Source organism: Erinaceus europaeus, chromosome 6, assembly GCF_950295315.1.
Source record: "Erinaceus europaeus chromosome 6, mEriEur2.1, whole genome shotgun sequence".
Classification (NCBI taxonomy): domain Eukaryota; kingdom Metazoa; phylum Chordata; class Mammalia; order Eulipotyphla; family Erinaceidae; genus Erinaceus; species Erinaceus europaeus.
In genome coordinates, this window is record NC_080167.1 from 63236289 (window position 1) to 63264177 (window position 27889).

A 27889-nucleotide genomic window follows, 5' to 3' on the forward strand; every position below is an offset into this window, starting at 1 on the left:
CATACAGAAATACCCAACCTTATGTCTCCTTTTGCTTTTTCTTTACAACTAGAACGAAGGATGAATACAGCCATGAGACAAACTAGTATTATGTGGAGATTTGGTTTAAAAAGTCATTATATAAGGATGAACTATTTTTCAGTCTGGGCAAAGTCTATCAACTCAGACCCATGGCTTAAGTGTGCAGAACCTATGATCTTCCAAGGCAGGCTGACTTTTCTGATGCTATTCTGTGTCAAAGTGTCACAATGTGCCCAGACAAAGAGCACTGGAGCCACACTGGAGAATATCAACTAACTTTAAATGTCTAATGGATTTTGTTACTGCATTTTCTCAAGGGGAATATTGGAGATGTGACCCGAAATGTTTCATCTGTGAAAGCTAGGTTTTCAGCCAGCGTCTCAGAAAATGACTTCTTAAGTATGCATGAATAACATCTGTGTGTAGCAAGGAGCGTGTTGGGCTACTACTTCTGAACACTCTGAAATCACTCTGTTTCTTCACTGCATTTAATTTTGTCCTGACTTCCCACTATTACTATTCCCCCTCTGAGTTACAGGGCTCTTAGAAGGCTGAGCCCTTTACTAAATAGCTGAATAGCATTAGCTAGCAAAATATGACTTTCTTCACCAAAAAACAGAGCTTTTTAATGACAAAAAATGTGCAATTTGTGCTGTTTTAGAATTTGGGTGGACAATCTGGCTCCGTCCATGTACTTTCAAGCTCTTCAGTAAGTCTGAGAAATCAAGAAGTGCTATTCCTTGGATATATGAACCAGACAGACTGTATCTTCCCGACTTGGCTCACATTCCTCAAATCATCACTTCCCGAAATGACACTTCTGATCTTGGTGTCAAACCTGTCGGCCTGCATCTACAGCAGAAATGACACGCTGAAAGAGAGGGTACGATAGTTTCTCTACTCACAATTCATATGCTACATTTATTAATAGAAAAAGGAACATATTTTAGACAGGAGATGAACAGTGGGACCAGTTCTTCTACACTTCCAAGTTCTTAATGCACTTAAAATGTTAAAAACTGTACTTGGCGTGTCAGTGTTCTATATTCACACATTTTTACATTTAAAGGTTCTGTGATATTCTGCATTTGATGTTAGAAACAGTCATTTAAAGTCTAAACTGGGGTGGGAGGAAGCTAAAATGAAAACTGGGAAGCTTGTGGGGGCCGGGCAGTGGTGCACGGAGTTAGGTGCACATAGTATGAAGTATAAGGATTCCTGTTCTAGCCCTGCTCACCACCTGCAGGCAGGTGGGAGGAGGGGGTGGAGTCACTTGGCGGTGAAGCAGGTCTGCGGGTGTCCCCCCTTCCCCTCCCCTCTCAATTTCTCTATCCTGTCCAATAAAATGGGGGATAAAAAAAAGGCCGCCAGGAGCAGTGGATTCATAGTCCCAGCACTGAGCCCCAGCGATCACCCTGGAGGCAAAAAAAAAAGAAAAGAAAAAATTGGGAAGTTTGTGATGCTGGTATAGAAAAGCAGGAAAACTGAAAAGGAATGAGGCGTCACGGCGAGATAAAAATGTCTTGCCTGTAGGGGTGAGAACGGGTGCTGACTGAGAGTTCCCCCCAGTGGAGAGGTCTTCTGATGACTTGTTGTGACCAAGAGAATCCCAAATACTTGCTCTCTCAATCTTGCTAGAGGGATCCATTCTGCATCACACCTAGGAATCTGCACTCCAAAGCACCACATTCCAACGGCATAGACTCTAGTCCCGCCATTAGCACCTAAATTTAGAATACAAAAGATCTCTAGAAAAAGGAGATGATTTACTGAAACCCAGTAAACATCCATTTGGAGGTATGCTGAGGAAAGTGAAATTATTTTGGAGACCAAAATTTCCTTTTTGGGGGTCGGTGGTGGCATACCTGGGTGAGTACACATGTTACAATGCACAAGGATCCGGGTTCAAGCCTCTGGTCCCCACCTGAAGGGGGAAAGCTTCACCAATGGTGAAACAGGGCTACCAGTGTCTCTCTCTCTCTCTCTCTCTCTCTCTCTATCTCCCTCTGCCCTCTCAATATCTGACTGTATCCAAGAAATAAAAAATAATGACAAATTAAAAAACAAACTTCCTTTTCAACAATGATCTGTCTAAGCCCAGAGTGTGTTCTAGGACCACAGGAGAACATCAGGTCTCTATCTGGGTGAGTTCGATGAGTTTATACACAGTCTTCACCTACAAAATGGGGGCAACAGTAACAGCTATTTCCCAGGGTTGCTGTGCAGATTCAGCGAGACATCAAATACAGTTTGAAGAATGTGCCCGGTATACAGGAAGTGCTAGGACATTGTGGTTCCGGAAGTGAAGAAGTAATGGTGGTCATTCATCACTAGTCAACCCCAGCCCCAAGTGCTGTGGAGGTGCCCAACTCTCCCACATGGGATACCCTCCATCATACTCTGGCCTCCAGACCCATCTTCGTAGGATTCTCAAGAGAAGAGAAGAACCCTGCCAGGTGAATTTCTCAAAGGCTTCTGGATCCCATCTCTGAGAGTCTGAGGGTGAGCGCCACAGACAGGACCGGGAATCCTGCATCGGAGTGAGTTTCCAGGGACTGAAGCAAGGGTCTGGCACACGTGCAATGCCACTGAGCAGCCTCCCCAGCCAATTTTTATCCTCAGGTTTATTTTGAGAAAGAGACACCAACACACTGCTCCTCCATCTACAGAGTTCCCTTGATGTGATCCACAGGGCTCACACGTGGTGCTGAGGATCAAATTCAAGGCCTCATCCTGAGTAAGGTATGAGCTCTACTGATTGAGCTAGCTCCCCAGGTGTTCTGATGTTGGGACAAACTGCTGTGGGGGGTATTGGGACTGGATGGGGCATCTGGAGTGGAGTACTTTCAGTAAGGCCTCGCGTGAGCTTAATGTGCAGCTTGGCGATACGAGAATCTGGCATGAAGCCCAGCCAGTCTATCTTGGCGTTACTCTCGATCGCACTCTGTCATTTCACAAACATCTCATAAAAACTGCAACAAAGGTGGGCGCGAGGAATAACATCATTGCAAGACTGGCCAGCTCCTCATGGGGCGCGAGCGCTTCCACACTACGATCATCATCTCTGGCATTATGCTATTCCACTGCAGAATACGGTGCCCCAGTATGGTTCCGTAGCCCCCATGTCCACTTGGTCGATTCCAAATTATATTCCTCCATGAGGATAATTTCTGGAACCATCCGTTCCACCCCGGTTCCATGGATGCCAGTTCTTAGCAACATCGCCCTGCCAGATATTCGTCGGGATGCGGCATCATCTAAGTTCATTTCCCACGTCTAGGCTCGACCGGACCTGCCAATATACGTGGATATCTTCGCCCACCCTGTCCAACGCTTGACGTCTCATCACCCAATCTGGTCCCCTATGCCTACACTGAACTTCTCTGTTCCAGACTCTTGGAAACAGAGTTGGCAGTCAGCCGAGGTCAAGAACAAACACCTCATCACAGACCCCTGCAAGCGTCAACCCGGCTTTGACCTAGCACGTTATGATTGGGCCCTCCTCAATCGGTATCGAACAGGCCATGGCCCGTGCGCCGCTATGTTCCATCACTGGGGAGCCAGAGACGACCCGAACTGCCCCTGCGGCTACAGACAGACTACGACCCACATAGTCAACGACTGCCACCTCTCCAGATTCAAAGGAGGTCTCGAAACTTTACATCAGACTCAACCTGACGCTGTTGACTGGCTACGGAAGAAGGGCAAATGCTAGAAGAAGAAGAAGTAAGGAATCATGATGGAGGGGCAGGGTGGTAGCTCAATGGTTACCATGAGCAAGGACCTGAGTTCAAGCCCTGGTCCCCACCTGCAGGGTGGGAGCTCCACTAGTAGTGAAGCTGTGCTGTAGGTGTCTCTTCCTTTCTCTGTCTCTCTATCCTCCTCTCTCACCTACTGCGAAAAAGGGGTGGGGATGGCCATCAAGACTGGTGCAGTCCTGCAATAACTCTGGTGGCAGAAAATCAAAACAAAACAAAAACGTGACACATTTCCCTGGTGTTTATTCAAGTATAGCAGCATACGGTTGCATTCCTTTTGTTTACTTAAAAAAAAAACCAACAACCTGTTATGAGTTTGTACAATGATGATAGTCTCCGGGTTGTATCCAACAATCTGAGTTGTTGGTTCTGCCTTTGAGCAGCAGGTACAGTACTTTCATATGAAAACATTGTTCAGAGTGGGGTACTGCAGCTTCAAAAGTTCTCTTAGCTGTCTACTTTGGCTTAAACATGAATATAAGGCCACTCGAAAATGCTTTTGGGGGGGGCTGGGGCTAAAACACTGAACTTTATTTGTATTACTTTCCTTAGGGCTGTTTTTGTTTTATAGTTTTTACTGTGCAAGGACATATAATTCAAAGAGAGTCATTGAAAATACAAGCTGGAGAAGAAAGGAACTCAAGATCGTCACTGTAATATATTACAGACTACTTTAGAATAATCACAGCACCCTCTTTCTAATTGGAACAGCTATGGTAATAATATACCGTTATAAGATCTGTGTTTTCTGTTTTGAAAATAAACACACTGGCCTGGCTCTCTATTGGGGTGATGGTGGGGTCTTTTATTTTTGTAAGTCTTGTGTTTTTTAAACTTCCCTTTGGGAAAATAGGGTGACAAATAGTAATCCACATGGGGTCATCAAAAACTAATTATTCGACCTAACATAGAATTTTTTTTTTCTTTCTAGGGTAGGATAATAAGCTTTTATAGGCTAAAGTAAACTTAGTTTCTGTTGCTCTTAGGAGAGTTTTTCTTTTTAATTCAGGCCTGCCTCAAAAAGAACAGCACATTGCTTCATTATATATTGACATACCGGTGGGGTTTTACAGAGTTTGGAGCTATTCTGAATCTGGTATTTTTACAGCATCCTTGAGAGGTAGCCAGAATTCTGAGATTGCTAGAGGTCACCAGAGATAAAAGAACTGTCAGGCAAACAAAACTCAGCAGCTACCAAGATAGTAAAACAAAAAACAAACAAACAAACAAACAAACAAAGTCATAGTGAAATAGTGAGTGTGGGTCATCTCACTAAGTGTGGCTGTGATGGTGGATCCAGAGTCTAGGTCTGCTGATGGTTTTGCTTCTGAACAACACTGAGTGTGTCAGAGCATAAGGGACCTAAGTGCTAACAGCAGTCTTCTGGAGGTCACCTTCATGGCCTAGGGACAAGATGAGAACTGAGAGGGATGGAGTCTTGGCTCAGGGTTCTGCTGGAGGGCGATGGAGCCTGTGTTGGCACCACCACTGGTGACAGCCTACCTAATAATAAGGTCTCTCACCAGAGACTTGAGAAATGCAATGCTCGGGAGGGGTATTTCTGTGGCCATCACAAGATAAGGAAAATACAGCATTTAAACAGGAAACAAAGAAAGGTATAAAGCAAGCATAAGTATGCACACTGATCTTAGATTTAAAAAAAAACATGGGGGTCAGACGGTAGCGCAGCGGGTTAACTGCACATGGTGCAAAGCGCAAGGACCAGCAAAAGGATCCCAGTTCGATCCCCCGGCTCTCCACCTGCAGGGGAGTCGCTTCACAGGTGGTGAAGCAGGTCTGCAGGTGTCTATCTTTCTCTCCTCTTCTCTGTCTTCCCCATTTCTCCATTTCTCTCTGTCCCATCCAACAATGACATCAACAACAACAACAACCACAACAAGGCTACAACAACAAGGGCAACAAAAACGGGGGAAAAATGGCCTCCAGGAACAGTGATTCATGGTGCAGGCACCGAGCTCCAGCAATAACCCTGGAGGCAAAAAAAAAAAAAAAAAAACACCATCAGAAATCATTTACTACCAGGAGGAAAGTGAGTTTGACACATAGATGTGTCCCTGTCAAGACATTCATGGAAATTTAAATACAAAAGAACGTAATGTTCATCGATTTAAGCTTATTTAAATACCAAGCAGATGTCATACACATTGCCTTATAAATAGCATTGTTGTTGTAAGTAAATAGAAGACCTTAGAAGTAAAAGAGAAAGTATATTTTAGTCACTAAACATTATTGATTTAAAGAAAAGGTCAATGACCCCAACACTCTTATTTTTTAGGACTGGAAGTAATTCTCTGTTATTGCTTATAATTTCTACCCCTTCCCATACTTTTTGATGGTTTGGAGAGAAAAATATAATCCCTTACAATCAACACTCTAAACCAGTTAAAAAATGTACACAAAGGGGTATCAGAAAGTTGTGTCAAAAAGAAAGCAAAAGTCACACGTCTGCTACAGACCAGATTCACTTGTCCACACGCTGTGGTTGGGTGACAGAATTTGCGTTCCATATTCAAAAGTAAAGCGAGAATGAAATTCCTCAATCCTAAATTCTCTCTAGACATTCAGAACTAGATGGTGAACTAGCAATGAGAAGATGATGGTAGTTAGTGCTTTGAATCGGAGTATCATTATACAAAAGAGCTTGGCTCTCACACACAATTGTAAACAAACTGCGTATTTTTCATCATGGAAACTATAAAAACTGTCTTCTTTTGTCTTTGCTAAGAAGTGCCGGGGGAATCATACAACCTTTGCAAGATTCCCAGCTCCTGAATGTTTGTGCCTTCTCTCCCTGATGGGGATGCCTAGTTCTGGCCATTTATTCCTACTTAGGCAGTAGAAGCAGGAGGAGTAAGTATAGTAACTGAATACATTATCCAGATGATTTTCAGTTTATTCTAGGAGATTTCATAAAAGTCATTCTATAAGGTCGATAGTTTCTTAAACAACATACAACACAGACTCCTACTTGGGCAAACAGAGGTACAAAATGATTAATTCAATGTGAAGGTGGGGGCAAGAAGAGATAACAAAACGGTTATGCAAAAAGATTTCCATGCCTCTGGGAATATGGATCGACCAGTCAACACCCATGTTCAGTGGGGAAGCAATTACAGAAGCCAGACCTTCCACCTTCTGCATCCCACATTGACCTTGGGTCCAGGCTCCCAGAGGGATAAAGACTAGGAAAGCTATCAGGGGAGGGGATGAGATACGGAGATCTAGTGGTGGGAATTATGTGGAGTTGTATCCCTCTTGTCCTATGGTTTTGTTGATGCCTCCTTTTTTAAATAAGTAAATAAATAAATAAATAAGATTTCCATGCCTGAGACTCCGAGGTCCAAGGTTCAATCCATGGCACCAACATTAGCCAGAGCTGAGTAGGGCTCTGGTAAAGGAAGCAAACAAACAAACACAACACAACAAAACAAAGTGAAATTTGTTTATGCTGACTTCCAGGAGATCACAGGATAGGAGAAGAAGGAAAAGGAAGTGGAAGTTGGGAAGCCCACAGGTGAAATTACGTTTAGTTATTCACATACCATGTCAATACAAAAAAAAAAAAAAGTCACCAGAAAAGGTAGAAAAAAAAAGTGACTCCCCCCCAAAAAAAAGTGTATTATTTTAATTTTTTTTTTTTTTTTTTTTTTAGATTTTATGAGAAAGACAGGAGGAGAAAGAACCAAACATCACTCTGGCACATGTGTTGCCGGGGATTGAAAAGAGTATTTTTTTATACTGAAGAAAAGAGGAAGTCATGGGAGTTGCATGGAATGAGTGTTGGGAGCGTGTGTCAAAAGGTTGTTTTATAATGGGAGTCACGGTTTATGATTAATTGGAGAATTATTCAAATGGAAATTCCATGCTCATTTTTAGTAGTCTCTCTGGCACAGAAAAAGCTAACGACCAATTAGGTACTCACACTCCTACAGCTGCTTTTAATTGGTGTCTTTGGGGGCATTTATCTTGACTTGAGAGGACGTGTGCACCTGTTCACTGCTAATCTGTGCAAGGCGTGAAGGACAGGTTGACTTAATCACACTTCATGCCTCCCATCGTCTGACATACTGAAGAGAGTCCATTCAGAACCAGAGAAATTGGGCTCTGATTCCCATTTCTGCTGTTTATTTGTATGTGGACTGGGGCAAACTACTTCAAACACTCAAAAGAAAGGAAGGAAGGGAGGAAGGGAGGGTGGGAGGGAGAGGAGGGGAGGAAGGAAGGAAGGAAGGAAGGAAGGAAGGAAGGAAGGAAGGAAGGAAGGAAGAGAGAAAGAAAGAAAGGAAGGAAGAAAGAACCTGTGCAGTGAGGACTGCTGTAAAATTAGAAAAAGGAGGAATCCAATAATGTTATTTCAGCTGCAATCATACCACAGTGGCAAATATTTTTTTTTTCATAGTGGCAACAAACTTTGATGAACACTTGAAATGGAACGTATAACAAGGAATCCAGAGATTCGATTTATTTTTGTACTTGACTTGCCTCAGAGAGGTCAAGGGCAGTCATGTTAGGTCTATGATGTCCAAGTGTGCGTGTGTGTGTGTGTGTGTGTGTGTGTGTGTGTGTGTCGGGGGGGGGGTTCTTTAAGAGCAAGCCTGCATTCTGTGGTGGCTTCAGTATTACAATAGCTTGGGCAAAGTCACTTAAGTTCCATAGTAGACTTTATGTGCAAAACAGGAGGATGGAACCTTCTGTGAGAGTGAAAATCAATGTTTCAAGATCATGACAGCAACTGGCATCGTGCTGTTTGTCTTTTGTGGTTGATGCATGTAATTAATGGTTGTGGAAATAGCAGTTTGCATGCGTCACACGCACAACCCACTAGATATTTGGAGGAAAATTTCAAACATGAAGGTCCTCACTAACCCAAGACAATATGGCATTTGTTTCTGGGGAAACAGTTTTGGAAATTCCTGAATCTTTTTTTAAAAAATATTTTATTTATTATGAAAGAGAGAGGGAGAAAGAGGGAGAGGGGGAGAGAGAGAGAGAGAGAGAGAGAGAGGCAGGTTGAGATTTCATGAGGCAGAGTATACAAGCCCGAAAATCAGTTTGTTACATGCAGTGTTGGTGACTGAATCAAGAGCCTCAGGCATGAAATGTTTGATGCTCTACCATTTGTGCTATTTCTTCTTTTGCCTCCAGGGTTATTTCTGGGGCTCGGTGCCTGCACTATGAATCCACTGCTCCTGGAGGCCATCTTTTCCTTTTGTTGCCATTGATGCTGCTGTTGGATAGGACAGAGAAAAATCAAGAGAGGAGGGGAAGACAGAGAGGGGGAGAGAAAGATAGACACCTGCAGACCTGCTTCACCGCTTGTGAGGCGACCCCCCCCCCCCGCAGGTGGGAAGTCAGGGGCTCGAACTGGGGATCCTTAAGCTGGTCCTTAACGCTTTGTACCATGTGCGCTTAACCTGCTGTGCTTCCGCCCGACCCCCTATTTTGTGCTATTTCTTCAGCAGAGATATTCCCAATTCTTAAAAGCTACTTCTCTAATACTTGCTATTAAGAATTTTCTATGGGAAGGATAGAAACTGGCTGGGGGTTATGAATGAACCTTCCAACACCCAGTGGAGAAGCAATTACAGAAGCCAGGCCTTCCAGCTTCTGCACCCCAGGAAGAATTTTGGTCCATACTCCCAGAGAGATAAAAAGAATAGGGAAACTTCCAGTGGAGGGGGTGGGATACTGAACTCTGGTGGTGGAAACAGTATGGAATTGTGCCCCTGTTATCTTACAATCTTGTTAATCATTGCTAAATCACTAGTCATAATAAAAAAAAGAATTTTCTATGAAGGCTGAACTAACTGATATAACTACATAAAGCATGCGCTGCCTAAAACACTTTAATTCTGTCTCTGCTCCATTCTAAATAACTGTATTTAGCTCTTAAATGCTTAGATTAACTAGTAAACATGTACAGATTATTTCAAATACTCCTGATATTTTAAAGAGACTGAAAATTATTAAGAAGTTCTTACTGCAAAATGAAATGGGAGGAATGGTCATTTTCCCTTGGACTTTATTATTATTATTATTATTATTATTTATTTTTATTTTTATTTTATTCATTTATTCCCTTTTGTTGTCCTTGTTGTTTTATTGTTGTAGTTATTATTGTTGTTGTTGTTGGATAGGACAGAGAGAAATGGAGAGAGGAGGGGAAGACAGAGAGGAGGAGAAAAAGATAGACACCTGCAGACCTGCTTCACTGCCTGTGAAGCGACTCCCCTGCAGGTGGGGAGCCGGGGTTCGAACCGAGATCCTTATGCCGGTCCTTGTGCTTTGCGCCACCTGCGCTTAACCCGCTGCGCTACAGCCCGACTCCCTATTATTATTATTATTATTATTGCCATCTCTCAATGCATTGCTTTGACAGAGAATGCACAGCCACATTATCTGAATGTAACATGTGAAAATAAGGTTATCTTTTCTAGAATTCAAGGGGAAAATCATATTTTGTACACAGCATTTTCTCTCCCCACCTTCCAGGGGCATAATTCAGGGATAGCCAAGACAGTTTCTGGTGACAACAGCACTCATGGAGCATTTAAACCATCAAAGTAGAATCGATTTTACTTCTTTTTTGCACACTGTTCCCCCCAGTTTACCATGTGGAAACTTAAGACTCCAAAAAAGAAGGCCACAGTGGTTGTAAACAAAACGAGAATCCACTAGAAGTCAGATCTTGTTAAAGCACCAACAGAATTTGCTTTTCTTTCACTTACTTATTCATAGATTCACTGAGAAGAAAAAAAAACATTTAAGGATGGCACTGGGATAAGCCCTAAAAATTGAGACTGCAAATGGATCTCATCTGCAAGCAAACCACTCTGCTAAAGTCACTTAGCGTGGACAGTGTTGTGGGAGGCCGAGAGGGGAGTGAACAAGCAAAGGCAGGGAAAAGGCAGTTAGACTCACAGGGCAGACAGAGGCCCTGGGCAATCACTTCCAGCGGCAAGCAGCCTCCTTGTTCCATACCATCCTGCAACCAATGTTACCACTAAATAAGGGCAAGACGAGGAAAAGATGGGGAAGGCCAGGCCTGCTGGAAAGACGAGCTGGAGTTGCTAAGATGAAGTCAAGAGAAAAGGGGGCCAGATAAGAGGGTGGCTGTATGAAAGGGCAATGTGCTGCTAATGTCAGACTCCTTTGAGAAACTCTTCTCTGAGGAGCCAAAGCGAATGAGGCGCTTGAAGGGGCAGCGGGGAGAGATGAGCAGAGGCTGGACTTGGAGAGCTTACGGTGCCAAGCAGAGGAATGTGAACTTTTCTCCCCTGAAAAGCCTCGGGGACTGATGGAGGAGACTGATTAGTGTTCAGAGCTGGGCTTTACAAGATCTTGACGTCTCCCCACCCCCACCCCCACCCCAGTGGAAGACTGAATGCAGAGAGCCACATGGGATGTGAACAGAGGACAGATGCTAGAAATTCTGGGATTGAGGAAGTGTGTGTGTGTGTGTGTGTGTGTGTGTGTGTGTGTGTGTGTGTAAACTCGGTAGGCAGAAAGGCAGCAGACTTGTTTAGTGACAGGATGGGGCTCAGGGCCCAGGGCAGGAGGCAGAAAGGTCTCTCGGAGTCCTGATTGACTGTGTGGTGACAAGTGCTCTCTGAGTTGGGGAAGAAAGGAGGTAGAGCAAGTTTGGCTCTCGAGGAAGCAGGCCACATGGTTTGCTTCTGGCAGACTGAGTCTAGCTGCTGTGCCGGCCTTGCAGTGTGGGCTCTGCCTGATAACAGCCGTCACCAGTAACAATGAAACCGCATGCCACCATACCAGTGGCATGCAGAGAACTACTGTATTTTGATATTCTGTCCTTTTGTCATTTTAACTGAGAAATTCTTCAGCCTACAGGGAGAGGAAATATATAAATAGATGAAGGAGGACACATCTTGGGTGTCTCTAACTACAAGTTAGTATTTTTACACACAGATCTAAACATACTTGGCTAATACTCAACATGTGATTAAATAAGTCAATGTTAAGATACCAGAGTCTTGAGAGAGAAGTTATTAGTCACACAGCCTTAGTAATACTGAATATAATTTCAGGGAGACATGCACATCCGGAGGGCAGGGGAGAAAAGACACAGTTCCCTGGGGAGTCGGGCGGTAGCGCAGCGGGTTAAGAGCACATGGCGCAAAGCGCAAGGACCAGCGTAAAGGTACTGGTTCGAGCCCCCGGCTCCCCACTTGCAGGGGAGTCACTTCACAGGCGGTGAAGCAGGTCTGCAGGTGTCTATCTTTCTCTACCCCCTTTATCCCTCCCCTCCTCTCTCCATTTCTCTCTGTCCTATCCAACAACGACGACAACAATAATAACTACAACAATAAAACAACAAGGGCAACAAAAGGGAATAAATAAATAAATATTAAAAGAAAGAAAGAAAGAAAGAGAGAGAGAGAGAGAAACAGTTCCCTGAAGTGAAGGAGCAAAAAACACCCACGGGCCTTTCAGCTCCTCTCCAGTTAGGAAATACTCAAAAGTTAGAATTTTCAAGGTAAATCTCCACTTCTACCAGGATTCTCAATTAAAGTCCACCTTTTAAGACAAGATATTTAACAGAAACTTAGTGTAGCCACAAGATGCTCTTAGAAATCGAGTATTAGCTTCCATGCTATGCTAGAAGAACAAAGTATTGAGAGACTGAAAAAGAAACAAATATTTAAAAATGAAAAGGGTCTCAGAAGTGGCTCAGTGGTAGAGCACAGGGCTGGCATACATGAGGCCCTGGGTTTGATCCCTGGCACCATATAAAAATGACATAGTGTTCCTTGGCTCACTCATCAACTTAAAGAAGATGAAAGGGACTAGTGGGGAAAATGAAGCAGTTAATGGTAATTTCTATTGAAAACTGAAAGGTAATGACAATACAAAGTTTCCTTTCTGTGGAACATCTGTAAGAATGGGTAAGTCGATACAGTTCATTTCCCAGTGGTGTTTGGAACCACAAGTCCAATCTGTTGAAATGGCACAAAGACAGCAAGGAACAAAGAAAATAAACAACAACAACAAAAAGGTTTTCTTTTAGAAAGTAACTCTGTTGAATTGACTTTCTCCAATCTCCTTACTTAAGCCTCTGCTCCTTAACCCACAAAAAGCTCCTCCAGGAAGGTGGATTTTATTTATTTACTTATTTATTTTTTGCTGGGTACATGCATGATGTTCATTTGTCTCACATCTAAAAATTAGAACATAACAAGCTTCTAGTCATCACTTGTTAATTTGAAACAACAAGAATTCTTTTTTTTTTCCATTGAAAGCAGATTGCAGTAGGAAAAAAGAAAGAAAAAAAGAAAACAGCATTCTTCAAGGTCATATGCTGCTGGCAAAGCTAAAAAAAAAAAGGAAAAAAAAACACCAAACAACCCACCAAAACCCTTGTAGTCCAACTTGCTTATGTTCAGCTGTGTTTACTTAGACTTAACTTGACAAAGTCTGCCTCTGATTATACTGCACAGTCATCTGCCCACAGATAAATGGATATTTCACAAACCTTTGGAGGGAATGACATTTGGCCTCCAGAATTTTGGAATAATTCACTATGTACCCTTCAATTTAAAACACCAAAAATGACCCACAGTGTGTTTTGGGGGGGGGGGTTGAAACATAAACATTTCATTTCACAAAGGGAGCATGCTCCATGACCCTGGTGACTTTCAGGTGACTTTCTACCAACGTCTGGCGCCGCTCTGGAAGGTGTGTAGCAGCCCTGGAACAGGCACGGAGAGGCAACATTCATTTCAGTCTTTTCAATAACCATCAAGATTTCAAGGAATTTCTGTAAACTGTCACTTAAAGAAAGTAACTTTCCATCATTTTCTTGCTTTCTTTTTGCAATAAGTCTCCAGAACAGAACATGCATATAGAAATAAGAGTTAACTAAATTATTTCCAGAGGCTGCATGTTGGAGTCATGTTTATGTGCTCAGTGGAAAGCCGACGCTCAGTGTTTTACCACTGTATCTTACAGTAAATGCAAAAATTTGCTTTTGGAATAACGTAAACCATTTCCGAGGAAGAGCGTCTGTTCCTGATTACTTGAGAATCGATTCTGGCCCATCATATTTTCTTTAACTACCGTTATATTTACATAACAAAAGATACACATGCTTTCTTCTTCAAACAAAGACTGTTCCAAAGGTGGGAGCACCTCTTACATTCCCCAGCGATGGATCAATAAGCCAGTCAATCAAGAGGCCTTTACTGCACGTTGCTAGCTGCTGATAACAGTCATGAACAGGAAAAGGAGTGTTCTCTACCCTCTGAAGTTTGTCTAATGAGAGATATCATAAATTGAACACATATTGTCACTGTCTAGGCTGCCTATTTTTATATTTATTTATCTTTTAATAGATAAATATAGATTATATATTTATAAATTATATATAAATATAATAGATAAATAACAGAGAGAAAGATAAAGATAGACCAACTGACTAGAGCATAAGCTTTGGCATAAGGGAGTGCTGGGGATTGAACCCAAGACCTCAGAGCCTCAGGCATGAAAGTCTTTTGCATGACCATTATGCTGTCTCCCCAGCCCAGACTGGCCACTTTTAACCTATACAGCTTGCAGAGTTCTCCCAGCACTTCTTCACTGACTCTCACTTTTATCCATAAACTGACTGAGGGGAGGGGTGGTGGGCTCTCTGTCACTCAGGTGACAGAGTCTGTCACCTGAGTCAGCTGGCAACTACTGGGTTCAATCCCCAGCAAGAGTCAATTGTTAAGTGTTTGGCTGACTGCTTTCTAGTTTCTAGTTGGGCTTTTATCGTGGTTTCCTTCGCTGGCTTCCCTGGGTGCTCTGTAAAGCGAACAGATGTAAAATGGCAGCACTGCCGTTGGAGGAGCTGTCCCTTAGACGGTTAAGCGATCACTCTGAGTCACCCAAGATGGCTCTCTGTGCATGTGCATGTGTACATGCCAAAGAAGGCACCTGTTTTCAAACATGTATGCCTTCAAGGTCAGCAACCAAACCCGCACCATGCGGTGGAGACGAGACTGTCCTCATACCAACCTCTGAGAGAGAATACACACTGAGTCCTCACTCGCTCCGAAAGCATTTGCAACCATCCTAAAAAAGGGCAGATTCCTCGGGCTCGACTTGTATACTCAGAGGACTGGGTCCAGGAACACGAGGGAGTCTGAAGCTCTCTCTGAAGCCCAGACGCAAGACAAAGCCAGAGGCATCTCCCAAGCCACTGATGGAACAGTAGCCAAGTCAAAGAGGCTGCTGAGGCGGCTGCTGCTGCTGCTGCTGCTGCTGCTGCTGCTGCTGCTGCTGCCGCTTGGAAAAAATAACCAACTTTCACAGCTTGATGCCTAGGTCCTGTGAGAGCTCTGGCTCAAAGAGGAAGGCAAGTAGGTGGTGTTAGAAAACTAAGCAGCTGAGGGTCGGCGGGGTCGGTGCTAGCGCAGTGGGTTACGTGCATGTGGCACAAAGCGCAGGGACCAGTGTAAGGATCCCGGTTCAAGCCCCCGGCTCCCCACCTGCAGGGGAGTCGCTTCACAAGGGGTGAAGCAGGTCTGCAGGTGTCTATCTTTCTCTCCCCCTCTCTGTCTTCCCCTCCTCTCTCCATTTCTCTCTGTCCTATCCAACAAGGAGTGACATCAGCAACAACAACAATAACCACAACAAGGCTACAACAACAAGGGCAACAACAGAAAAAAATGGCCTCCAAGAGCAGTGGATTCATGGTGCTGGCACTGAGCCCCAACAATAACCCTGGAGGCAAAAAAAAAAGAAAGAAAGAAAAAGAAAACTGAGCAAACTTTCCAAGCAAAAGTAGTGGGGTGGGAGGAGGGGCCTATGCCACAGTATCAAAAACTCAAGGAAGGAAAACCTGGTAGGATCAGAGGGACTTGCCCAGTGGTCTCTTATAAAGAAACATGAATATGCAAATCACATCAGATCGGAGTAAGACAAAGCTCTACACAGTAACAAGTATGGCAGATAATTGCTTATAAAAAAATGGAGGACTACAAGGATGCCTGCTTGTACATGACTTTTTTCATTCAGTCAAGGGCATCAGTGTTGTGTCTAAGTAAGCAAGACCAGCCATCGGTGTCTTTATTCTCCAAACACTGACGAACATATTTGTTTTGGACCACTGACTCAAATTTGTTTGTAGAAGATTGACAGTTGAATCAAACTTATTATATGGTCCTCTTAATGTTAGCCAAGGCAGGAAAAAGAAAAAGTAGAGGAGGAGGAGGAAGAGGAGAGAAAAAAGGAACACTTTCCCAACTGAGACTTTTGAAAAATGCCCTATATTTTCTGGTTTCATTTTTCCCAGAACTGAAACACCACAAAATAACAGCAGCTCAGTGCACTTATTTCCAGCTCAGTCAGGAAGTGCTGAGGTACATAAACATTTTTTTTTTCACTTTTTAACAAGAAGGTGACCAACAATTTCTTAGTCTTCCAAAAAAGCTTCAAGTTTGGAATACATTTTGGTTGAAATGTCAGCAAAAGAATTTACTCATCGTTCAAAAAAGCACTTTTTCTTTCCAACCTTGGAATCTATGTAGAAACTGTGTTGTGAATGGAATTACAAAAAGGCTCAGAGCCACCAAAGAGAACCCAGACTACAGTTCCTAAGAGTTCTGTCAAGAAGCTTTCTGTGGAAATGGGAAATCACAAGGAGCATTTTCAAATACTTTCACACTCATTATCTGCAGCTCTGTGATAGAGCTATTTCCCCCATATCTTAAGAGATACAGAAATAAATAAGTTTGATGATTTATCTAATGCTTCTCAGTTAGTGTGGGGCGGGTGGGGGGGGAACTGAACTCAGATCTTCAAAGTCTTACTCATTATCGTCAGACATTGCTAAAAACCGCAAAGCAGCATTCTATGTACACAACAAGAAAATGCTGGGAGTATGCCACCAAGGTCAGAAGCAAGACAAGAATGCCAGCTCTCAGTACTACTGTTTAAGAATGCATTCGAAGCACTATTAGAATAATTCAACGGGGAGACAGAAGGCGGTACTTCTGATGGCAGGCACCCTAAACAGAACAGTGATGCAAAGTGAACTGGGGAGGAGAAGCAATAACAGAAACTAGAACTCCTACCTTCTGCACCCCAAAAACAACTCTGATCTATAGTCCCGGTGGGGGAAAAGTAATAGAAGGAAGAGGAGAAGAAGGCCCTGAACTCCAGCTCCATCAGATCCCAGAGGACAAAAAGGGGAGAGATATTTGGATGTAGTGACAGGGTTATGTGTGGCTTGGAGGGAAGAGAGGACTGGACCTGGGAGAAAAAGGGGGCAACTATGTGCAGATGTAGACAGACAGTTGTAGGGATGATGGTTAACCCATGCCTGCAACCGTAGGAGAACTGCAGCGGTCTGCCATGGAGGGGCTTGGGATTCAGAACTTGGTGGTGGGAACAGTGTGGAATTACACCCCTGCTGACATGTAATTTTGTAAATCAACATTGAATCACTAATTAAATTTTAAAAAAGTGGCCTGGGGAGCTGAGGTAGGAATGCCATGCACCTTCACCTGTGGGGACCTGAGGAGCCACAAGGATTAGACTTAGCCTGGAGAAATACGAACTGATAAACCAGAGACAACAGGAGGGAGGATTTAGGCAGCTCATACCAACCAGGAAGCCCTCGAGCTGGAGGCATTTCTCCTCCTCAGAAACGGCCCCATTTTTGGTGGGTGGGAGTAGATACTGACATCTACTAAGCACCCTCTTAACTCCTTACTAATACATTTTCTCTGAATATGCAGGTGGTTTCTGTGCTTAGTAAAGCTTTCCATCACTGGGGGAAGAATTTGGAAGGTCCAGAAGTGGGATCCTGCACTCGCCCCAGGAACCTTGGAATTCCATGTAACAAGCCAAGAAAGAAATGCACAGGAAAAAAAAATCAGAAAGAAGTGAAGGCCATCACTACTTGCAAATATACATTTGTATTAATAGACAATACAAGAAAGTCAACTGAAGACTATCAAAAATCATGAGCAAATTCACAGTGGTAGCAGAGTACAATATTAATACAAAAACCAGTAGTTTTATTGTACCACATCTTTTAAGATCCAGTTACATGTAACAACAAAGATACAAAAGAGAGAAAATGCCTAGGAATGAACTTCACAAGAAATGTGCAAGACCTACTTAAGGCATTTCAAAAACATCATTAGCAAGTGGCCACACAAGAAGGCATGGGCAGACACATCAAGTTTCTGGATAAGATGATTCTGCAGCCTAAAAATAACAGTTTTCTATAATTAATTCCTAAGTGTAACACAATCCCAATAAATATAACAGTAGGGCTATTTTTTTGAGTAGACAAGTTGATTCTAAAACTAACATGGGAAAATAAATAAACGGGGCTGAGTGGTGAGCACACATTGTTACAATGCACAAGGATGCAGGTTTGAGCCCCCGGTCCCCGGTTACAATGCACAAGGATGCAGGTTTGAGCCCCCGGCCCCCGGTTCCTTCCTGTAGGGGGAAAGCTTTGTGAGTGGTAAAGCAGGGCTGCTCTGTCTCCCTCTCTATCTCCCCCATCCTCATGATTTCTGTCTTTCTAGCCAACAAATAAATAAAGGTAATTAAAAAAAATAAAGAAAACCAGAAGAGCAGGGAGCCAGGCAGTGGACACCAGCTGAGTGGATGCATTACCACGTTCCAGGCCTGGGTGAGAGCCCTGCCCCCCACAGCCTGCGGGGGAAGCTTCAGGAGTGGTGAAGCAGGTCTGCAGATAGCCATCTTTTGCTCTCTCCCTCTCTCCCTCTCCATCCCCTCTCAATTTCTCTCCATCACATCTATTAAATAAACAAAATGGGGAGTCGGGTGGTAGCGCAGTGGGTTAAGTGCATGTGGCGCGAAGCACAAGGACCGATTTAACGATCCTGGTTTGAGCCCCCGGCTCCCCACCTGCAAAACAGTCGCTTCACTGGTGGTGAAGCAGGTCTACAGGTGTCTAGCTTTCTCCCCACCCCCAATTTCTCTCTGTCCTATCCAACAACAGCAGGAACAACAATAATAATAGCCACAGTGATGAAACAACAAGGGCAACAAAAGCGGAAAAAATGGTCTCCAGGAACAGTGGATTTGTGGTTCAGGCACCAAGCCCTGGCAATAACCCTGGAGGCAAAAAAAAAAAAAAAAAAAAAGGAAAAAAAATGAAGAAAAAATAAAGGGAAAAAACTGGTCACCAGGAGCAATGGACTGTATTGCTGGCAATGAGGTCCAGGTGATAACCCTAGTAGCAATAAAATAAAATAAAGACTTTTTTAAAGATTTAGAAAAGTTGTGGGGAAAAAAAGGAGGGAGAATAAGAATAGATATCACACACATTCTAATGCCTCAATAATTAGAACGATGTGGAGACTGGAACACAAGTAGAAAAAGAATCAATAGAAAAGTGTAGAAAACAAAATGGACTTGATTTTGAATGTTTTTCCAGGTAGGGAGGGAGGAGGAAAAAGACAGACTGACTACTAACACATGGTATTCATAAAATGGGGTAGTTGTATGGAAAGAAAGGAGTTGGACATTTTCTTCATGCCATATTCAACCACACCTCAAATGAAGACACTTTCCAAATAGATGAAAGATAGAAGGCAGAAACGGAGACCACAGAAGTGCTAGGAGGAAACACAGACCACTTCCCAGGAAGGATGTTCTATCGCTGAAAACCTAGAAGCCGTGAGAGAACATCTAATGTCGCCCTGGGAGACGGCTCAGCAGGTGAGGTTTCTGCTGTAGCCTGTGTGATGCCGTAGGCTCACTCCCCAGCACCATGAAGAGTACCATGGATCCCAGGTAGAGCCCCCGGCTCCCCACCTGCAGGGGGGTTGCCTCACAAGTGGTGAAGCAGGTCTGCAGGCGTCTTTCTCTTCCCTCCACTATCTTCTCCTCCTCTTTCAATTTCTCTCTGTCCTATCCAACAACAGCAACAACAAAAATAGGAAAAAATGGCCACCAGGAGCAGTGGATTTGAAATGCTGGCACTGAGCACCAGTAATAACACTGGAGACAAAAAAAAAAGGCTATATGGAGGGAGGCGGTGGCACACCTGCTAGAGGACTGTGCAGGAAAACCCCAGTTCGAAGTCCACAATCCCCACATTCAAGGAGAGAATGCTGCAGGTCTCTCTCTCCCCAACCCTTCTATTTCTGTCTCCATCAAAAGGGGGGGAATAAATATTGTGACTGTTACTACTTCACTTTGCTATTGGAGGCCAAATCAAAAGCATAAGTCTAGCTTATTTGGACCTGTGTGCTCTGACATGACTACCATGAAGGAGGCGTCTTTTATTTATTGTGGTAAAAAAAAAAAATTTATACCACATCAAAGTGACCATTTAACCTCACCTGTGAAAAGTCCTGTGTGACACTGCCACACTAAAATCCACCCAGGCTTAACTGTTCACGTTTCTCTTTGAAGTGTAAAAGAAACTAAAATGAAAACATTTTTTTTCTTAAGATTTATTTTTATATGCATGATACTATGAGTCACTCTTTTTTTTTTCATTCTTTGTGTCTTTGAGAGAAAGAGGAGGAAAAGAGACAGGCAGAGAGGCGATAACTTGAGGTTGAAGAGCATGAAGAGAAGAGACCAAAAAAGAGCATAAAAATTCAACCACTTCCAGACCCGCCCTCTGTGCTTCAATACCACTGTTTCTCCACCCTGACAATTATTTGCCACAGCTTGGCATCCACACGCACTAAATATAGGCTAATTCCATGCAAAGCTAACTTAATAAGTTTTCAATTTCAAAGAAAAAGGAATCAAACGCTCTTCCTGGTCTACCAAAAATGTTCCTTCAGTAAATACATTTGTACTTATCAAGGAAAATTAATTTTTTTGAAACATGTTTTTTCAAAATCGAAGTTTTTATCCTATAAAAAAAATTCTGTGTGAAAGCACAGTGACTTATGCAATAACCGTGCAGATCAGACTCACCCAGCTACACATTATTCCACTGTAAACTACTGTCGGCTTCGGAGCCTTAAAAAAAGTAGACAGAGGGGGGTTGGGTGGCAGTGCAGCAGGTTAAGCGCACATGGTGCAAAACTCTATGAACCCACGTAAGGATCCTGGTTCGAGCCCCCAGCTCCCCACCTGCAGGGGGGTCACGTCACAGGTGGTGAAGCAGGTCTGCAGGTGTCTATCTTTCTCTCCCCCTCTGTCTTCCCATCTCTCTCCATTTCTCTGTTCTATCCAACAACAACGACAACAATAACAACAATAAATAAGGGCAACAAAAGGGAAAAAATAGCCTCCAGGATCGGTGAACTCCTAGTGCAAGCACTGAGCCCCAGCAACAACCCTAGAGGCAAAAAAAAAAAAAAAAAAAAAAAAGGACAGTGAAGGTCAGGAGGTAACTCACCTGGTTAGACTTATGCACAATGATGATATTTATTGTTATTACTATTATTATTATTTATTATTATTATTTTGAAGGTCTTTCTCCTCTAAGGTGTTCTTTTCTGTTTTCTCAGGGTTTCTTCTGTCTTTACCATTTCTACCTTTTTACACCTGGCATGAGATCATACATAGACTTTCTTCTGGACGATCGGCTTTCAAAATCAGACCTTAGTTCTTTATCAAGCTAGACTCATCGGGCACACAGTCAGACATTACGACAGACCAGCCGTCTCTCCCAGGAAAATAATTCACATATTACTTGCTTCAATTCCCCCACTTTAAATGCCCAGGGATGAAAATACAGACATGATTTGAGCATCACCTGACATTGGCTGAACCGTTTTATCAATGTCAAAAAAAAAAAAAAAGAATACTTGGAGAGACTGTTCCTGATGAACCAGTTAGAGATGACACAATGTACCTGGAGTTGCTCCTTTGGTTAAACATTAATTTTCAGGATTGATTGAAGATTTGTTTACAATATAAAGTTTTAGGGGTACAGTTTTACACCTCTCCATGTGTTTAAGATTCCCCCAAAACTCCAGTGTCATTACACCAACAAGGCAAGGTCCCTCGACCCACCCCTGCTACCTCCTCTCCGGCTTACTCTGATAGTCATCAGTCTTAGAATCAGATGGATGACTATTACTTTTGTTTTAGTTAATTGTGTTCCACGTGAGTAAAAACCAGCCGGTGATTGTTTTCCACTTTCTTCCTTACTCCACTTTGCACCATCACCTCTAGTTCTACCCCTTTTGGCTCAAAAGACACCATGTCCCCTTTTTGAGGGCCCAAGTAATAGTTTACTGAGAACATATTCATTCCTCCTCCAGAGTAGTCTCCCTCTTCCTCCTCCTCCCCCACCCCTTCTTTTTTGGAATTCCCATGCGGTGGTGTGCTGGGGGCTCAAGCAGGCGTCCTCCCAGGGGAGGTATCTCACTGGATGAATATATATATATATATAATTTTTAATGGAAAAGATGGCAGAGTACTGTTCAATTCTGGTGTAACATGGTACCCAGGGGCAAACCTGGAGCCTCAGGCATGCAAATCCTGTCTTCTGAGAAGTTAACCTCTCTCCCTGGCCGACCAGTGATATTTCGAAGTTACTTCATTTTACTGAAAAAGAAATTTCCTTCAAAAATGTGGTTTGTTCTTTTTTTAAAAAAATTTAAAAATATATTTACTTATTTATTCCCTTTTGTTGCCCTTGTCGTTTTATTGTTGTAGTCATTATTATTATTGATGTTGTCCTTGGTGTTGGATAAGACAGAGAGAAATGGAGAGAGGAGGGGAAGACAGAGAGGGGGAGAGAAAGACAGACACCTGCAGACCTGCTTCACCACTTGTGAAGCGACTCCCCTGCAAGCAGGGAGCTGGGGTCTCGAACCGGGATCCTTACACTGATCCTTGCACTTTGTGCCACCTGCGCTTAACCCGCTGCGCTACTGCCCGACTCCCGAATGTGGTTTATTCTATTCCAGTCCTATTCCTGGTTTTCAAAGATGATGATAATCTTTTTTTATTGTCAAATAACAAGTCAAAATGCAACTATGCTTGCCAGAATACCCTAGAAACGGGCAAATTTTAACAACAGTGCTTTGAAGTTATAGCCAGGCACCAAGGAGGGAAGGTTCTTTTAGAATAACACATCAAAAAAATATGAATCAAATGGAAAACAATAAGCTAAAAGACTCCTGTCCTAAAATTGCTATCTACTTTGTTATACCACTGAATGTCATTTTCTTATTTCTTTAATTTTTTTATATTTATTTATTCCCTTTTGTTGCCATTTTTATTATTGTAATTATTGTTGTCATTATTGATGTTGTTGTTGTTGGATAGAACAGAGAGAAGTGGAGAGAGGAGGGAAGACAGAGAGGGGAAGAGAAAGACTCCTCTGCAGGTGGAGAGCCGGGGCTCAAATTGGGATCTTTACGCAGGTCCTTGTGCTTTGTGCCATTTGCACTTAACCCACTGCGCTACTGCCCGACTCCTATTTCTTTAATTTTTTAAAAGAATTTATTACTGGATAGAGATGGAGACAAACTGAGTCGGGAAGGGGAGACAGAGGAGAGAGAGGGAGAGAGAGCTGCAGCTGATTCCCGTTGGGGATCAGGGGTGTGAACCTGGGTCCTTGCACACTATAGTGTGTGCTTAACCAGGTGTGCCACCGCCTGGCCCACTCACTAAATGCTATTTTCTACATCAACATCATGGCTTTATTTATTTATTTATTTATTTACTTACTTATTTTTCCCTTTTGTTGCCCTTGTTGTTTTTCATTGTTGTTGCAGTTATTATTATTATTGCTGTTGCTGATGTCATTGTTGGACAAGACAGAGAGAAATGGAGAGAGATGGGGAAGACAGAGGTGGAGAGAAAGATAGACACCTGCAGACCTGCTTCACCGCCTGTGAAGTGACTCCCCTGCAGGTGGGGAGCCTGGGGCTTGAACCCAGATCCTTCTGCCAGTCCTTGCACTTTGTGCCACGTGCGCTTAACCCGCTGCGCCACCGCCCGACTCCATGGCTCTTCTTTTTAACAGTACAGGTATCACTTGCTCCATAGTGTACATAAGCATAAACCAAAGTGGGTCCTATGGAATCCATGGATCAGTTCTCCTCCCTCTCCCCACCCTGAAGCTTCAAGACCAGCCCCGATTTCTAGACTGACCAGGTGACTGGAAAGGACAAGTCCACTAGCATGGTGTCCAGGGACCTTATCCACACCAGCTTTCCCGACCCACTGCACGCCTGCAGCAGTTATGGATGGCTCTGTGCCTAGTCTCCAACTCTGCTCCCAAAAAGTTCTCAACTAGGGGCAGGGTAGTGGTCCACTTGGAAGAGCACACACGTAGCCATGTGCAACAACCTGGATTCAAGCCCCCAGTCCCCAGTGCAGGGGGGAAGCAGTGAGGCAACGTTGCCGGTGTCTCTGCTTCTCCCTATCTCTCTCAAAAACAGAAAGGAAAAGAAATGGCTTCCTGGAACAGTGGAGTCATGCAGGCCCCGAGCCCGTTATGACCCTAGTGACCAAAAGGAAAAAAAAAAGAGGGGAAGAGGAGAGGGGGTGGGGAGGGGAGGGAGGAGAAGAGGGTGGAGGAGGAGGAGGAGAAGAAGGAAGAAGAATAGAAGAAGAAGGGGAGGAGGAGGAGGAAAAAGAATGGAAGGAGAGTTCTCAAATGCACAGCCGATCTAGAACCAATCTTCAAATGGGATTCCAAACCTTGCGAGGAGTGGAGGTTATTGGGTCTCGGCGAATGCCAGAAGCCCCTAGAGTCATAGACAGACAGAGGTGAAGAACATTACTGGCCATGGACCATCACAAACACATTATAAGGAACGTTATGGCCTACAAGAAACCCCCTCCTCCAGACTGCTTCGCACCAAAGTTGGGGCTGGGATGCAGTTGAGGAGAGCTGGACCCCAGTTACAGGCTGTTGCCAACAAAGAATCTGGAGGTGCTGAAACAACTAGGGAGTTAAGGGGGTGATGAGGAGTGAGTGGAAGGGGGCAAGTGGATGCAGGGAGACGCTGCCAGGCACACAGAGAACAGCAGACAGGGCAGGGTCCCCGGAGACCGAGATAAAGCTGTGGGATCCCCATGAAGTGAGGTGAGCTGTGGGGGTGGAGGGCCCACTCCTGCTCTCTTTGAATTTTCCATAAGAACTACTATGGGGATGGGGCCAGGCAGTGGTGCGCCTGGTTAAGTTACAGTGTTCAAGCCCCTGGTCCCCACCTGCAAGGGGGAAAGTTTCACAAGTAGTGAAGCAGGGCTGCAGGTGTTTCTCTGTCTCTCTCCCTCTCTATAGCCTCCTCCCCTCTCAATTTCTGTCTCTGTCCAGTAATAAATAAATAAATACAAACAAATAAAAACACTACTACAGGGCATCTGAGGTGGCGGGCAATATCACCGTCTGGTATTTGAAGCAGGGAGAATGTTTCCTATCTTACCTGACATGCAGCACATCTGGGACCACCTGTGTGGGATGGTGACATGAGTCTGCAGCAGCCCTTAGGGGAGGACACAGTGGCCCACGGCTCAAAGGCAGAGCCCTTGGGCATCTTGAGAAAGCCTCAGTGGGGACCCACCTTCAGCAGCGCAGAACAGTGTCCTATTTAGATCTTTACCAGAGAGACCCCTCTGCTGTCTACAACATTCTTCTGGAAGGAAGGAGTCAGAGCTTTTTATCTGCTTCCAGAGCAGGAAGAGCTCCAAAAAAGTAAAGAGTCAGTGCTTCAGAGAGTTCTTACTCTGTAAATGATCTCAGAAAAAAGTTGAGTACACTTAACCAGGATGGAAAACACCGTAAAATTGAGTGGAAAGAGGCCGGGTGAGGTGCTGAGACTCAACGTCTCTTCCTGGCTTGGCTATTAAATAGCCGTACGTCAGAGGGTCACTCCCTCCCACCCTGCAAGAAAGCGGGAATAATCATCCTTATTTTTACCTCACAGCGTCATAATGAAGATAGACGAAAATAGCAGATGTCAGACCCCCTTCTACAGCGACGCACTGTATTATTAGGCCTCAGCTGGCACCAGGCTTGCTGACCCAGAATAGTAAGAACAAAAATGACCTTAGTGAAAATATTTTTACGATTTAATCATGGATATTACCCCTTCGTCTTGCCACCATAAACAGTGGCTTTGGGTCGGGAAGGATATTTTTATCATCCATCCGACGTTTGGAGCGCCACTGTGTTCTGGCCTCCCTTTACAACTTTTGCTTTTGTGATTTTTGATTTCCTCAGTTGGTGAGTGTGTCAAAGTTGTGCAGGACGTTCAATCTTACTCAGGGATTAAGTCATTCATGAGCGGAGTCCAGTGGGAGGAACAGCTTCAAAAACACAACCAGCCTTGCTGCTACTCCAGCATTCCTCCCACTTTGCAGTCACTTCTGCCATAGTTATGATTTGTAGTCTGTCTGGCACTGAAAAACCGAACTGCAGTTGCTGTGGTTTAAATGAAATGTATCGACAGCAGCTTGGAGCCATGTTTTAAAATGTTCCATGTCATTTTAGGTCAAGGACAAGATTGTAAAAATGAAAAGAAAACTTTGGCTTTAATTCGAGATTAAAAGTGAATGTTATTGTTATTATTATTTTTGTGCGTGTAAGGGATGCTACTGAATCTCACTTTTGGAGAAAATATTTGAAATTAAAAATAAATAAATAAAAATTTCCCTGAAGGAGCAGTCTTCATGAAATGCAGGGAGATCAAAAACCAAGCACACACACTCACATGTAAAGACAACATTTTTGTGGTTTCTAAACTATGAGAGTCACAGTTCATCTACTCAGTGTTATGTTTCCAGTGCTTTCTTTCAGTTACATTTTATGACCAGGATATAATATTTTAATAGACATTCCTGCTGACACAATGACAAGTCTAATAAAAGCCAGTTCATACTGGTTGGTCAACCTTAAGTCGAAGAAAAAAAAAAAAACCCAGTAGCTTAGAATCACCACTTAAGACACAAAGACACTGAAAACTACACTAGTCACACAACAAAAAGGGCACACTGGAGGATTATTTTAAATGATCAAGTTCTTAAAATTTGATTCAACGCGGGAGTCGGGTGTAGCGCAGCGGGTTAAGTGTATGTGGTGCAAAGTGCAAGGACCAGCAGAACGATCCCGGTTCGAGCCCCCGGCTCCCCACCTGCAGGGGAGTTGCTTCACAAGCAGTGAAGCAGGTCTGCAGGTGTCTTTCTCTCCCCCTCTCTGTCTTCCCCTCCTCTCTCCATTTCTCTCTGTCCTATCCAACAACAATGACAGCAATAACAACAACAACGATAAACAAGGGCAACAAAAGGGAAAAGAAAGTAAGAGTTAAAAAAAACTGATTCAATGCAAACTTAGTATTTTGAAAATAAAAGGAAACATAAAACAGAACTTGGACTGGGTTTAGTGTATTATACCAAAGCAAAGGACACTGGTGGGGAGGGGACCTAGGTTGGGGGTGACAGTGTTTAGCAGAAAACTAAGAGATTTTATATATGTATCAACAACTGTATTTACTTTAAACTATTAATGACCCCAATTTGGAAAAAAATCAAGGTGTACTAGCTCTCGTTCTGTTTACCTCGCTCTGACAGGTCTGACCTTCCTAGCTCTCAGAACTGCATGGGAAGGCTGCCTCTGCTGGGCCACTTCCGTGTCCTGGAATCTCTCTCGCCTGAACAAAGACATTCTATGCTCCTTCTCAGGGTTTCTAAGCGTGGAATGCCATGGCTCTGTCCCGGAGAGAAGGTGCCAACCTAGTGACAGCATCTCCACCCTCAGATGCCAGGACGCTGAAGCAAAGACCCGCAGTGAGGTCTGGTGGAGGTGTGCCCTGTAGAGTATACATGCTACTGTGTGCAAGGACCTCGGTTCAAGGCCCCAGGTCCCCACCTGGGGATGGGGAAAAGCTTCACAAGCAATGAAGCAGTGCTGCAGGTGTCTTTCTCTTTCCTTCTCCAACTCCCATCTTCCTTTTCATTTTCTCAGTCCTATCAAACAAAAAAAGAATAGTTTTTTATAACTGTTGGGAGCAGTGAATTTGCCCAGCAGACACCAAAGTCCAGTGATAATACTAACAGCAGTCTGGAGAACTCTCAGACGGCTAGCAATGGACCTATCCTATGACCCTACAATTCCTCTCCTGGGGATATATCCCAAGGAACACAACATACCCACCGCAAAAGATGTGTGT

The 27889-nt window shown here is 43.7% G+C and overlaps 1 protein-coding gene across 3 annotated transcripts in view; it reads right to left on the bottom strand.

Annotated features, from left to right (window-relative positions):
• MKX (mohawk homeobox) overlaps positions 1-27889 on the bottom strand; it is a 76460-nt gene that overhangs the window by 12531 nt on the left and 36040 nt on the right. The window contains exon 5 of one of the 3 annotated variants that reach the window (XM_060192357.1): positions 27628-27686. The exons of the other annotated variants lie outside the window; for them this stretch is intronic. Coding sequence (XP_060048340.1) covers positions 27673-27686 — 14 coding nt within the window. The 3' untranslated portion in view covers positions 27628-27672. Of the gene's footprint in view, positions 1-27627; positions 27687-27889 lie in introns of those variants that run through there. 3 annotated transcript variants of the gene reach the window in all.